This window comes from Amphiprion ocellaris, chromosome 20 (assembly GCF_022539595.1).
Source record: "Amphiprion ocellaris isolate individual 3 ecotype Okinawa chromosome 20, ASM2253959v1, whole genome shotgun sequence".
In the NCBI taxonomy this organism is placed as follows: domain Eukaryota; kingdom Metazoa; phylum Chordata; class Actinopteri; family Pomacentridae; genus Amphiprion; species Amphiprion ocellaris.
Genome location: NC_072785.1, coordinates 14,173,329 through 14,189,096, shown reverse-complemented (window position 1 = coordinate 14,189,096; position 15,768 = coordinate 14,173,329). Strand labels below are relative to the sequence as shown.

The following is a 15,768-nucleotide window of genomic DNA, read 5'->3' as shown; positions in this document are numbered from 1 at the left end:
GGCTGCCTTCTAATTTTGCCGCTAGCTGTTAGCATAGCCTTAGACACTGTGAGAGTAGCCGATCACTGGGTTTGTGGCAACGGTTTGTGTTTCCTGCTCAGTTTGTGGAGAGTTGGCTGCATTTGACCTGAAGTAGCACATCTAATTTATCAATAATCTGCCAATAATGTACCGATATGGATAATCTGAAAAATGCCAAATATTGGCAACAATAATCAGCCATGCAGATGATCGGTCTATCCCTATGCAATACTAATGTTTGGTTAATATTTGGTAACTAAAATAAGCAAGATATCTCTCCAGAAGCTCTCAGTTTTACTCTTTAGATGAATTTTGGCACCGATGACATATTTATTCTTCTGAAATGCTTAAGTTAAGGTAATCCACATATACTTCCTATTAAACCTCAAACATGTTATTTCGTACAATAAATAGACTTTTCACCATATGCACATTAAGTACCGCCAGCTTTCTTTCACAAATATGATAAGGATGATCGACATCCATGTGAAAACGATAACTTAAACCACCTCACCTACCACCACCACCCCTAGAAACCCAGACAGCACCTGAGCCCCCTTAAAACCGAATAAAAAACCCTGATGGTGGTTCATATTTTTTTAGGGAGCTCTTCCCTCTGGGTGTGGACCCTCATAGCAACAGGAACGGAGTACACTCATGAGGAAACAAAATGTTCTATGATGATCATTGTTTCCATTCTTATGTAAGGAGTTCAAAGACGGCATTTTATTCCACCAGGCCTTTACAATCTAGTAACATCATGTAATTTCAGAAACATGCAGACTATTAGCTAAAAATGTACACACAATAAGACAAGCATGAGTCAGGGAAGAGAAGGCGACCTTTGATTTCAGTTACAGAAATATGATGTCTTTGAGACTAAATCAAGTTGTGCTAATTCATTGTGTGATGCTGAATAGTCTTAAAAGGCATTACTGAAGCAAGACCGGTCACGCATGGCAACATACCCGCCCTCATGTCTTTATACATTCTGTGTGCACAGCTGTGGCCCACGTCCAAACAACACAAAGGTATAGATTAAACTTTGGTGAGAAACCAGAGATATAACTGGCAGTTCTGCATGAGTAACTCTCTCAGCAGCTGAGCGTTAATGAAACGGGGTGAGCCGAGTAAGCAGTCGCCCAGTGTTTTTAGCCTTCGGTCAAAAGTTTGAGACAGCACTCCACCCTGACTCACTGTCTTTTAGCTGCGTTAGAATGGCCTGTCACACAACATCCCTTCTGCCAAAAATCATTTTTAATTGAGTTCAGATTATTGTTGACAAGTGCCTTGAATGTACGGCTCAGCTGGCACGTGTGTAAAACACCAGCTGGAAAAAAAATCTACTTTGGAGTTCTTCAGATAGGAAGCAACAGCATCTCTGAAGACTTAATACCAGTGTTTGAACAATTTTACAGGGAGAAATCCTCAGTTAAAAGGTTAGCCCCACAGCACAATAAAATCTCAATTTGGCTTGAGATCATTTCTCAGTTTAGTTGTATTTGGACTTAGTTGAAAAATGCTTTGGGGGAAATGTAGTTGTAAAATCTGCTTTAATTTATTGAATATATAAGATTGAGAATGAATGATCATATTCGTATTTTCTGGTCATCTGTGTGGTTACAGTGTACGTTGGCATTTTGGAGCATGCTGTAATTTGCATTTGCAGATTGTGCATGTCTTAAAAATGTTGCTGTGCCCGTCCGTCTCTGCGTCTCACTCTGTAATGATGCCAGTAAAACTCTTTTATAACTACATTGGCTGGAAGCTGTTTGCTAGAAGTTGCACACATCAAAACAGACTAAGCATTATCATCAAACTTCATAGAGAAATGTAAAGGAGCAGTAGGAGAGTACAGAGTAAAAAAAGAAATGCGTGAGCTCATGGGCGTGCAGACAATGTTCGGCACTCCAAGTTTGCGAGACCCACCCAGGACTTTTCCTACAGAGAGCGTTCCTACTTATATATACAAGATTTCTTCTTTCCTCCATTCTGTTCTCTTGTTGCTGTGCTGACTTATGCGCTGACGTGGTAACACACAATATGCACATAAGCCTAGGTGCTTGAAATCAAGGTCACTCAAGGTTAATGCATCTCCCCGTGGTAACAAGACTTCCTCACTACCATTGTGCACCAGCATGACTTCTAAGGTCATAGATGACGTTTCTGACTGAAGGCAGCCATGCAGTGTTTGCATGGGCTGGGTTTAAGCGCTACACATACACTCACACACACACTCACACACACAGACACATACATATTGTAAGCATGGTTCTGGCCCAGCACTGCTGGTTGCCTTGTGAGGAATGGCTGATTGTTTGGCTATTAATAGCCGGCCTGACCGTAGAGCCTGACTGGGATCTGTGGATCAGCTCAGAGAGAATAGTGCCACTCTGCAGGCTCTAACACTCCTCTGTGTGTGTCTCTGTGTGTGTGTGTACATCTAAGTTCATACTTCCTTTGGGATGTTCTTCCACACACAGCACCTTTGTCATTGTTTCCAACATCCTCACATCTGCTAATTCAGCCTTTGGTAACACAGTTCATCTAAAAAAGTGGGCAAAATTGAGGCCTGTATTACATTCTTTTCATTTGCCTTTTTACTCAGCTGCCAGCCTTGTGACTTGACTTTAGGTTGAAGACTTGTCAAAGTGTCAAACTTTTGTTTCTTAGATTTGTGTGTGTGTTTGTGTGGGGAAAAGGGGCACTGCCACTGGCACAAAACAAGTCAAGGCTTTGTTGTACTGCTGGAAAAAACAAGAATCCTGTTGTTCCCATACTGTCAGCATGATCTAGCTGCACCAAGTGCTCACACACACAGAGACACACACATACATATACACAAAAGTTAGCTTGTCTCTAGGCGTCATAACCATTTGTGCCACATTTTTTGGCTAAGACTAAACTAGTCATGCCATTGCCTGTCTCTCTGTTTGGCAGGGAGTGTGTGTACACGCACATGTGTTTGTTTGCAAATGTGTGTTTGCATGTGGGAGAACACTGGCACACATTTCACCACTGTCATTTTCCACCAGACAAGGAGAAGGCTGAAGAGCAGAGGATGGAGCAGCATTACATTCTGCAGTTGCCTTTTCCCACAAAATTGTTTTGTCCATGCATCTGATGAAATTTACTCACAACTGGCGCAAGTAGAAGTTTGTCCTTGTGTAGTATTTTACACTTTTCCTACATTTTCTGATAGACAATTTACCAGCTCTTTGTTTCCTGCTCTTCACTGCTTCATCCACACCATTTATACCATTTACTCTTATCATCAGCTGTTTTTAATCCTCTGGGAATTAGACATCAGTGCTCTTTTCAGCTCTCACTTCACACGAGATCTGCTGCCAGCTGCTGTTGTGCAGTATAGTAGTCTCTAAAGAGGATAAGGCCACTATATGCGTAGCGTAGCATATATGCTCCATAGACACTTTTTGCGTAAGACTACAGACTGTGACACTAGTTGAGTTTAACTTCAAAGCTTTGATTCTCCTGCCATCCCTCTGGCAGCAGCGGCACGACTTTGCATGAGTCAGTGTGGGCTACAGCTGATGGAAATAAAATGAGACTGTGCTGAGCGTCACAGAGGCTGTATGAGTGGAGGAGTGTTGGGGGGTTGACTTAATGACGTGGAAAAAAGGGTTTTATGCTAATGACTGTCTAAATTTATCTCTCACTTTGTGTAGACACACGCAAACAAGTGCACGCACACACATGCACAGACAGGAGCCCACCAGTCACAGTGAGTAAGGCTTAGATAGGGAGGCATGCTGCTCTTTGCAGAAAGGAACTATTTTCGTCTCTGGGTGCTAAATGTGGACTGTGCACAGGGAGGGGAGAGTGAAATACTCTTTATGAAAGGGGATATTACCCTGTGTGTGTGTGTGTGTCTGTGTGTTTGTGTGTTTGCGACAGAGATGCTACTTAGGCTCATTGAAGGAGTGAAGGTCATTACCCAAGCAAAAAGCTCTCCCATGGGAAAGATGTCCGGCACCTACAGAGAGCAGGTTAGACTCAACAAGCCAGTTTTATTAAGATCTTTATCTGTACTCGTGACACACGGGAACCTTATGCACTGCATTTTCTCCCACCTTGTCATCATACACAGTCAAACACTGACAGGCAAATAAATATGTCGCTGGAAAGGTCATTCAGCCCAAACAGTGCTGTATTTTTGATTTATTTTTAGTCTTACGTGTTACAAACTAGTTAGATAGTTACAGGGAGACACTGCTTGACACTGCTTAGGCGTGACAGAGTGCTGAAAGTAGACAGCAGAGTCAGATCTCAGTCTGTTGGACAAAGTATGTCATAACAGCATTACTAAATTACCCCCAAGTAAGTATTTTCTACATTATGCTCTGCGAATGAAGAAAAAGACAATCTGCGTATATTGGACAGCATATACGGCGATACCAATGTATCTGTGGTAGGCTGATATTGGTCGATACGATTGGCTCACCAATGTGTCAGTTGTACTCTAATGAAATTTCTCTCCCTTACATTTTTCTTCAGAGGCCTGACATAGATTTCCACACAAACACTGCCATTCATGCCACCTGCGGTTTGTTGGTTATTAGCCACACTAGCACCATGGTTCGATGTACGTCAGTGTCACTCTGGCAGTCAAGTGTAATACTCCTTTGGTCCAGTCTGAAATATTTCAACACCTATTGGATGAATTACATGAGGGTGGCATTTTTGACTTGAAGTAACAATGCCCTAAGTTAGTATGCACTTCATATATTGTAAAATTTTCTGTAGTACCTAGTTGCAACACCGGGGGCCTCTAACAGTTGTGTGTTGGTAGGAAGAGAGCATTGTTGGGGTTTAGCTAGCAATGGGCCACCATGACAAAGTCTTCAGTGGCCCTTAAGGACCTATGGACATTGCTTATGTGTTTGAAAAAAGCTGGGATTTACTGAGGGAGTGTTTCCATATCCCAATAGAATATGTAACAGCGCTCTCTTTGTGACCCATATCACATGAATGTAGACTAAAACAATAATACCAGGACAAGACATGTGTCTGCTGTGCTCAAATTGTTCTATCAATGAATCAGTTATTGATTAATGATGCCTCAGACCATTATACAAATAATTCCACATACAACTGTATGACAGCAAACGTAAATACAGAATTGGGCTTGGATTTATGCCGATACCATTCAGTTAAAAAGCGCGTTGATAGGCCCTGATGCCAATTTTTGAAATCAGTTTAGGGCCCGCCTAGTTTGAAGTGAAATATCTTCAAAAGTATTGGATTACTGTGAGTTTAAAATCAGATATTTCAAGTTCCTTCAGGATTAATTCAAATAACTCTTGTGATCTGTTAACGTTGAAATTGATTAACATTATTTTAAAATTTTACTTTGGGTTATTAACAAATACCTGCAAACAATAATACAGTAATGACCTTCCTTTGAGCCTCAGCTGGACTTTGTGTTTTATGCTACCTTGCAAATGTTAGTAACTCATTAATCTAAAGCAATAAACATGGTAAACAATATACAATAGCAGTCGGTTAGTATTTAGCTCAAAGCATAACTGAGCTTAAAGACAGTCTGACGGAGTTACTGCCATAGCTGTCGTCTCTTGCTCTTTTCTTATAGAAAGGATAGAGGAAAATCTTTGCCCTGTGTAAAAATGACTGGACATCCGTCTATTAATTCCTGTGCCATTCCTCCTTTCTTTCTTCACACTTCTCTAGCTCATGAGTACGACTAAAACAAGAGCATGGGGAGAAGGAGGCAAGTTATATGGAAAGTGCCTTTGTATTCAAATCATGATTGCAGGTGAAGGCATTCTTTCGGTAATCGAGAGAAAATGTAAAAATAGGCAAAGTGATGTGCGAATGAGGTGAACTGTAGCGCAATGCTCCAGCCCTGAGGGCATTTATGTTTCTCTCCCTCACACGTACACAGGCACAGACATGCACACTGTATTTCACTCAATAATGAGCTTCAGGATGCTGCCTTATCTCTGTCTTCCACTGCATTCACAATGACTTCCTCCCTCCCCTTCAGCTCCTTTCCCTCTGCCAGTCTGTGTCGGTCTATAATGTAGCTCCTTAAAGCCGAGCTGAGCTGAGCCCTGTGCCACAGCTGCCAGGAAGAACTGCCTGACAGCTTATTGTCCCTAATCGCTCACTGGCGCCTGCTACCCATCAGAACATCTGCATGTTGTCAGTCTTTCTCCCAGCGTCTCTCTGATCCATACAAACTGCAGTTATATGTGCTTAATCTGCTCAGACGTTATTGTCCTGTATTGGGATAAAGTGGGAGCATACTGAAGACAAAGAGTTGGAGCTGTATATCAGCTCTGCGAGTAAATACTATGTCAGAGGGGTTTGTTAAACAGGTTTGAAGAAAGAAAAAATAAAGGAATAATGGTCTCTGTCCTACTCTCAGAAACTTTGGTGGAGTTTGTAATGGGTTAGAATGGCAGGCTTCCAAAATCGACCCTAGTTTGCTAGTAATTGCATGAATTTGTGATTTAAACAACAGTCACAACTAAAGTTCTTTCAGTGTTTCTGATCTTAAATCCTTCCCCAAGTTAGCCTTCTTCCCACTATATTTAGTCTTTCTTCCGAGGAACATATTTCAGTGGGTTTGCTGCAGTGCATTTATCCAAAATAGCGGTTTTCCTCTTTCTGTGGCTCCCTTTGAATCTCAAACCGTTCTGCAGCACAGATCCTCTGCCGTACATTCTGAAACAATAAGAGTGCTGGCTGTACCCCAGGGTAAGTTTGACTTCACAGTGAATCAATAATAGAAGAGGAGATCCATGTATTATGAATGAAGAAACAACGTACCCTGGCACTGGCGCTTGTCTATTGCAAAGTGTTTATTCAATAAACAACTATCCCAACACTGGCGACGGGCTGAGAGAAAACACATTTAGCCTCATCTTTCGACAAATCCTGTGACTATCAAGACTGATATTGTTTCTTTGGCCTTGATCTTATTGTTTTTGACATGCGGTGCATTATCTAACATTTCAGTGATACCGTAACTTTGCTCAGGAGGTAAGAATAGTTGCTACATTTCCCACAGTTCTTCGGATTTATGTGTAAGGCATCTTTTATGCAAGACCAAAATCACAGCTAGAATGCTATGTTGTCACTTCACAGTGTGAAAATCACATCTGTACGTGAAATGTAGCAAGTCAACTGGCATGTGGTCTCATTATGTAAGTGTTGCTCAGGTGAAAGAACTGCTTTAAAATGGTTGTGTTTACATTGACAGTTTATTTCTCAACTGCTGGCATTAATTCCACTGCTCCTGCTTTGGATTTTACTGATCTTGTGCATCAATAGCTAAAGATGGGCTGTAAATAATTTGAATCCCTCATGTAGTCTTTCCATAAACAATGATCTGCCAGCTTCCTGCTGAGCTGAGCACATAGCACAAGGTGGTGAGAAATACTGCACGGTGTGACTTTGGTTTTCAAGGTAAATGATTCCTATTAACTGACATATGGTGCACAAACATTATGTTGCATTGAATAGAAATGTTCCTAAATGCAGATCTTAATTAATCACCTGAATTTTCTGGCTGATGGTTTGGGAGTGAGTGTAGCTTAAGGGCAACTGCGATCTTTGATAAACCAGCCACTAATCAACACTCCAATTACAAGTCTGCATAAAGGTACAGCAGCAGGGCGTTTCAGTCGGACATCACAGGTTCCATGGATCACCGCTGATGACAACAGTTTGAAAAGCAACCTTAAATCATCTTATCAATATTCATAGACTGGGTATGAATATTGAGAGTCGAGCCCAAACAATAGTTCAGCGGCGATATAGTCTTATTCCAGATATATCAGGGTCAATATGTAATTGAGGGACTTTTGAAGTCCATGGTATATAACTTGCCTTCCTTTTTAAATTAAAGTAAAACAAATAATGTTTTTTATGTTTATTATGATCATGTCTTTACAAATTTCATAATTTTTTATGATGTAAACAATCACTCATAAATGAAAAATGACTGGATATCACTAAAATGTTAACTGCTTATTCAAAAACTGTTTTGATTGTGTTCTTTTTATTAAGTTGAGATAATCAAGACAGATATTTCTTTTTTTGGCAATATATCAACTTTTACATGGAAAATAACAAATTGTATCTGTGTCTGAGAAATCACTTTCAACTAAGTTACCCGTTACAAAAACAATGTGTTAATTTAAAATCACATGACCTGCTCCATATGATGTCAGCCAAGACTCCGAGGCTTTCTGAGTTATTTAATATAAAGTAGTGTGTGAGTCAAGTGTGGTTTTATCGCATGTCAACAGGTTTAATGCAATATCTTTATAAATTACTTTATATTTCAATTTTACTCAGCTGTATATATAATATTTTAGAAGAGTCTTCTCTAAAAATGCCATGTGGTGTTTAGTTATAGGCAGCCATGTTGATTTTAGGCCTGAAAACAGCAAAAACTATGATACCTGTCGACTATGTTACAAAAAGTCCCGCAGTTATATACTGTAGTGATCCATCAGTATTTGCATATACGTTGTTCATTTTGCACTTATGTGACTGTTCTATCTTTTTTAAAAGGAACCAAATGCAGAAATGATGATTGGGATAGCTTTTTTGCCATTTGTCCTCCACAACAGTTCCAGTTGCATTGCTTACTACTTTCACCACTGCTTGCAGCACATGTAGCAGAGTATGTATCACAGCTGAGTTAAACAGTGCTGCGGAGTCAAGCTGTGTCTTTATCATAAGCTGCTAACTAGTTTGAGAAATCTATTACGAGAAAAGTTAAAAATGAATAATGCCCTCATTTCCCCTTTTAAATAGAACTCTAAAGTGCTCAATGTGTACATACGTTTATAAAAAATATTGCCCAATACATTAATATAAAAATTTTTTGCTCCTTAAAAATTGGTATTGGCACTGGCTATGAAAATCCAATACAGGCTATAATTAATGTTTGGTAAGAAGCATTTTAAAGTAATGCTGATCTAATCTGTTTGTTCTGGCAGTATTGTGTCCCGCTGCTTCTTTCACTTGTCAGTTATGAGAAGTCCCTAAAATGAAATAATGTGCCTACATTTTGTCATAATGCTTCAGGTTTTTCATAAAGTTATCTGCTGTTATTATGAAGTTCCATATTAATTATTCATGCTTCATAATGAAGTGGCTGCTAGTGTAAAAAGTTCACTGCTGCAGTGTCAATTTCATGTTACGTGAAAAATGTATGAAGATAAACGATCAGCTGTTCAGTCAGAGCTCTCAAGTAGTCGCAAACAGCTTCGCTTTGCTGCTGCCTTGAACAATACAGTTCCTCTGTCACGCCCTTCCACTCTCCTACATCAAATTCCTTCCTTACAAAGCAATGTGGTGGATATCCAGGGAGGGCCTGATTTCACACTCTTTTACTCTCAGGCTATTACAGAGACGGATGTTATAGTTTCCCAAGTTCAACTTGGAGTTTGTCATTACAAGCAGTTTAACAGCTGTAGACTACCCGCTGTGTAAAATACCTTTGTTGCTATGTGTGGTACGTTTGTGTATTATATTTCTATGCTGTGTTATAAACGCACCAGAAAAGCTGCTTTGATTCTTGCTGATATTTTGCCTCAGTAACAGCAATGAGTTTGGGCTGTTTGCTGGTTTGCAAATGAGCCAGTCAGTCATCCTGTGGGCAGGCACACAAGCTCACAAGTCAGCTTTTCATTCAACCAACCAGCAATGGCTTTTTCACTAAGAGAGCAGCTCGAAGTAATCAAAGCGTGAAATGACATCCAAAGCTGTGGATTTTGGAAATCGCTGTTTTTTTATTTAAAAAAACAAAAACAGCAAACAGCTTAGTTGCATGAGACGGCAGAGTCTTAAGAGATGTGATTCATTGTCATTACCGGGACATTTTATTGTATTTTTAGCACTTTAGATTCAAAGGAGGAGGTGTTATTTGCAGTTGAACTGAGGCCTGGTTTTTGCCAGACTGGCTACACTAGAGTTTGGCAAGAATATATGAGAACTGCAGTTAGTTACTCACATCAGTCAGGGAATGATTCAGTTTGAAACTAGACTTGATGGCAGTATTATTCATGGCTGAATGATGGAAAAAGCAGACAGTGATGATAAAAACTTATCTTTATTGCCGTATAGCTGGGTTGGGTTGTTTGCCTTAGATCAATAACTGACAGACAGATGACTTGCAGTTGGCTTTCAGATACAGTTGAAATCCTTTCTGCAGGAACACCTTGGTAAAAAATGCAAATGGTTTACTTTGATTTTGTTTGCTTTCTGTTTGCATCTGGGTTAAGCTCAGACAGCAACATCAGGACCCGCTCTTTGTTTCGGCTTCTCCTTCTGGATTATTTGTTAATTATATTCATTTCAGTCCCAATTGAATTCCTCCCCATTAACAATACCACCCATAACAATAAAAGAACAAAAGAGGCCAGCTCCTGTTGTCGAGGTTGTGTGTGTTTGTGTATTCATGTGTACTTGGAGAAACAAAAAGCCTCAATATTTGCTGCCAAATACCATCTGAAATCAGACACTCAAGCTAATGTTGCGGATGATTTGTGGCTACATCTCTTAGCCGGCCAGACGAGAGGGCCTATCTACTTAGGGCTATATCTGTCCCTCTCCCTTTCTCTCTCATTAATCATGCAGGATCCATAGATAATGGATGGTGCGCATGGTGTCTCTAGCTTTTCACTGCTTACCGGCCAGACGGATCTGTTAACATGACCTATATACATTGGCAGGTCATTGTGTTTTCAGACATGCATCACTTAATGTGACATCAAACAAACACGAAGGGGCCTTAGTGGCTGAGCGTCCATATTACCTTTTTTTTTTTACTTATATACTTAATGATGTATTGATTTAGTTTTGTGTCTGCTGTGCGTTTCCTGCATTTGCATTTGGAAAGAAAAACTGAAGGCAGAGAGGGATGACTTGGAGAGGAAATAGAGGAATAAATCTGAGATTGTTTACTTATGTGTGCAAGTGTGTAGTGCAATGAGAGTGACAAACAGCCCAGCAGCACGGGACACATAGATCTTTAATAGTAAGACACACCAGACATCATCCTTGAGTCATCGCTGTTTATGTTGAAAGCACAGATGCCGACACAAACACAGCACCGTATATTACATACAATAATGTCAAACGACGCCAATCAAGCATTATTGTGCAAGGTTTGGCAGGCTGTTGTCATTACGGTGTCAGAAAGCCTTGGGAAAACAAAATCCAGTCAGAGAGGTTTCCATTGTTCTCTTCCTGATTCAGTCAATCTCACTATTGACAGGAGTAAAGCCTCTTTGCAGTGCCATTTAGAGACATTAAGAGATGAAATGCAGTCTCGAACACCCACTCTAAGCCCTCTAACCCACCGTGACTATGAAATGTCAAACAGAATGTGGTATCCCAAATGAATGTATGCACAAAAATACTTGCTCGCATACATTTTGCTTTTCAAAGATGCGTGACTTTTGCATTATTTTTTACTTTAAGAAGCAATTTAGTATTGCTTTGTGGACCATGCCTTTTGTTTCATGCTTTCACTCATTTACTACAAATCCTTCACATGTAAATGAAGCCCAAAAAATTAATAGATGACAGTGTTCTTACTCATTTTTGCACTTCTCTAGGTTAACTTTGTGGCATCTCAGTTGTTCGCCCTGCTGATGGCTGTGTGGTTTCGGCTCTACCTCCACCCCAGTAAGACCAGCCCCTTCATCAGACATGTGGTGGCCACTCTGCTGGGCTTCTACTTGGCTCTCTTCTGTTTTGGCTGGTGAGTCACCTCTCTACTTATTCCACTGTTCTGTTCTTGTCATTGCTGTCCTTTTATCCTCAACTCCTTCCGTCCTTTTTCACAATTTCTTTCTCCAATACTATGTTTGTGACTTTGTTTTCCTGCAAACTGTGGCCCTGTCCCAATATGATAATATCATGAATAGATTACTGTTTGCTTCTGGATTGTTTCAAAGCAGGAGGGCTGATCAAGGCAATTAGGAACTCATCGGTTTCAGCCTGAACTTGTGTTTATGCCCAATGTCACGTGTTGAAAATTTAAACTGCTTAATGTGTGCAGTAATGTCAATCAATAGGTGATTAATTGATGACATGTACAGCACACTTCCTATTGGTCATGCCTTGATATTGTTAGCAAAACTGCACACGCTAAATAGAAAGTGCGACGCAGCAATTATCCATGTCATTGGGATATGGGAGCAATGATTTAAATGATCCTGATGTGTTATAATATAAGAGCACTGACCAGATGTCATTAAGCCTCACAGAAGACTTTGTCATGGTTACTAGATAACCCTCAACAATGCTCATTATTGAACAGTAAGAGGATGCACCTGATAGTACAAGCAGGTACTACAGCTAATCTACAACACTTGAATTGTGAATTATCTCTGAATATGGTATTTGGTATATTCCAATAGTAAATATGAAATGACTCAAATGGGATCAGGTCCTACAAAATCCTTGATCAGGACACACTACTTGAAACAGACATATGAAATGTTATGTAATACCAGGATGTGATGTAATTAAATGTCCATCCCTGCGGCATTCATTTCTACTTCATTTATTTTCTTGCATTTCCCAGAATGCTTCCTCATAAACCCCAGAGGGATGTACTCGATATTAGTTCAACTGAATATTTTATCAAGCAGATAAAGTGTAGTGTATTGGTAGCCCGTGCATAGTTTTTTAATTATATTTTTTACGTGTAGGTTTATTTTTAAGAAGAGTGAAAAATCTTTGATCTAAACAACAGGTGTGTTACTGCACTGTATAAATGCCACATACATGATCACAAAAAATAGACTAAAGACAAAGAAACTGAATAATAAATGAAATATTGTTACTTAGCTTGATCTGCCGGAGTGGTAAAGTGTTCCCCATAGAGCCCAGATTATTATGCTGGCTTGTTACCATAGTAGATCCCTCCATGTGTTTTTCAAAATAGCTGAGAGTTAATTTTCTGTCAGATGTTTCAGTTTTAGTGTAAGGGTGGATTTTCCTCTGAAGGACCTCAGTGACACGAGCTGTTTCAACACTAGTTATTTATATTTATAGAGTTCTTCATTCATTATCTTGCTTTTTTATTCCTGAAACACCTCACTGAGTTTGCTGCTTGTCATTCGTCTCACTCTCTCTGTTGTTATCATTCTACATCTTTTTGCTTGACTGCTTCCTGTCCACCATCATCCTCTCGCTCCCGTCACTCCCCCTCTCAGCCCTTCCCCTCTTCACCCCAGCCTCATTCTCTTCATCCTTGCCAAAGCAAATGGGTCGATCAGATAGTAACTGATATCCAATTAGAAAGCGATTGCCCTGTAATAGACAACCCGCTGTACCTCTGGCACGGTGCCTCTCAAAGTGTCGCTGTGTGTTTGTGTATGTGCATAGAAGAGCAAACATAGGAACATTGGCCAGAAATTCAGCCGGCCGGGCTACTAGGGAAATGCTATCCAGATGAATTCTTACCTGGTCATCGCAGAGGCTGATTCGGCCTTATTTCGCCTCATCAACACACAATTCATGTTGCACGACTCAGCTAGTGGACAGTATCATTTGTTGTGTATACGTAGGAGAGGTAGTGTAGTTGATTCGTGAATCAGACCCAGGATTCTCCTCTTCTCAGTGTCGCCAAACAGTGGCTTATATTGCTAAACCAAAGCATGCACTGATAATTTAAGCAAAGCTGTCATCGTTTAAAAGGAGTTTAGTGTTGGGCTTCATGTGAATAGATGTCACCATTGTTTTTTTTTATATGTCTGATATGTTTTACTTTATTCAGATAATCTTCAAAAACGTGACATGGAATCTTATGTTGCTAATTTCTGAATATTTAGGTTCAGATGTTTCTTTTTCCTTCTTATCCCCGGTTTTCTGAAACTTCAGTTAACATGTATAAAGATATATAAAAGTGGTCTGACAAGCTGTTGAATATACCAGCATACATGAGCCCAATTGGATAAGCAAGCTTATGAGAGGCTAATTTCTGCAGAACAGGTCACCACATCATCGCCGCAACTTGGCAGATCAGTGAATGTACTGTATATGCACAGAAAATAAGGAAATGACACAGTGAATTACTCACACAGCACATGTGCAATGACTCTGCCGAGCCGTGAGTGAGTATATTGGGCAACAAAACAAGTACTGTAAAAGATTTCTGTGCATCAGAACGGAACAAAAGCAAAACACCGAGACGAAAAGGGAAAAAAAAAATAGGACAGTGTAAGAAATGCGAAATGAGTCAAGATGATGTCAGACTTTGTTCTCTCCTTTTGGCCAACGGTCTGTTTTTGTTCAAATGGGCCAAACGATCAATATGTGAAGTTTGCCTCTGTGACAGCCCACCGAAGCATTTTATTTTCTGCAGTAATTAGTAAGTAATTAAAAGACCATAAGCCCACGTAAATGTCTCTAAGTAGATACATTTTACAGAGGCAATGTATAATGTTTATTGTACAAGGCTCACTACTCCATGTTAAGCATTTTATGGTGCACAGTCTGAATTATGCAGGAATTACAGGATTGAAAGTGCTCCTTTCACTTAAATTTCTGATTTTACAATACAATGCTATTTAATAATGCAGAGGAACAAGTGAGATTATTTGATCAACTTGTCAGATTGATTTAGGCCACAAAAACTCGTCTACTGCATGAATGCATCTGTGCATGCACTTTTATGTACATGCATACACACATAATGATTTTAAATGTTGTACACACACACTATTCTTAGAGGACACCTGGCTGTCGGTCCTGGAGGAGCTTCCCTCCAGATGCTGCCGAGTGGTGGTTTATTTTAGGATGTATCCCCTATCTGCCAGACACACAAGCTTGTTTCTGAATGTCAATGGAGAAAACAGTTGGAGAGTTCACTCAAATTTTTATGTGTGTTTAATGCGTTCCAGGCAAACGGGTTAGAAGTTACAATGTCTCTTTGTGCAGGAATTTTATAACACATTTTCCCTCCTCCCATCAGCAATCTTAACTCTTCTTTGCTGGACAGTTAATTTCATTCACCCACCCTTATGCTCCCATGTTTCCTGCCAACACTTGATGCCCTTGTCCTCTTTGTTGACTCACTGCTAACACAGTGTGGCATCTTTCCTCTCCTGGAGGGTTTGACGTCGGTAAGATCGCACACAGCGCCCTTCAAAGACCCATTCTGTAGCTTCTGCTGCTGTTGAACCGTGTGTTTGTGCCCTGTATGTAGGAGGTGGGGTGGTTATATGGCCGAGTTTGATTAACACACACACACAAATTTATTGTGATGGAGCGATATTACTAATCCTGCAGCTGGAAGGCATAGGAATCAATTAAGAACATTGTGATTGTCATTATCTTGCCCTGTGACTGGAGATGGGAAATCACATGGCTGATAATGTGACTGTGGTTTCATAATGCTGTAATTTTCTCTTACAAATAAAAGTATGGGATGACAAAGCAGGATGTGGATGGTAATACCAAGAACAGATATAGTCTAGTATGAGGAAGGACATTTATCTCAGAAAAGAAAACATTTTCCAGTAAATATTAAAGGGTCCATATTATGGTTTTTGGCTTTTTCCCTTTCGTTTAGTGTGATATGCCACTTTTTTGTGTAAGCTTACAAAATCTATGGCAAAGGGAGTTATGGGAGTTATTCCCTTCACCAGAAAAACACGAGCACATGCTTCTCACCCGCCTGTAATGACCTACTTGGGGTCCAGGTTTTTCCTCCGTTACTTATTGATGTCA

General features: G+C 40.1%; 1 protein-coding gene across 1 annotated transcript in view; it reads left to right on the top strand.

The window, feature by feature from the left end:
* Nucleotides 1–15,768, top strand: part of mboat2a (membrane bound O-acyltransferase domain containing 2a) — a 45,608-nt gene that overhangs the window by 10,821 nt on the left and 19,019 nt on the right. Inside the window, exon 2 of the mRNA XM_023266269.3 lies at nucleotides 11,643–11,788. Within this exon, the coding sequence (XP_023122037.1) occupies nucleotides 11,643–11,788 (146 nt within the window). The remainder of the gene's footprint in view (nucleotides 1–11,642; nucleotides 11,789–15,768) is intronic.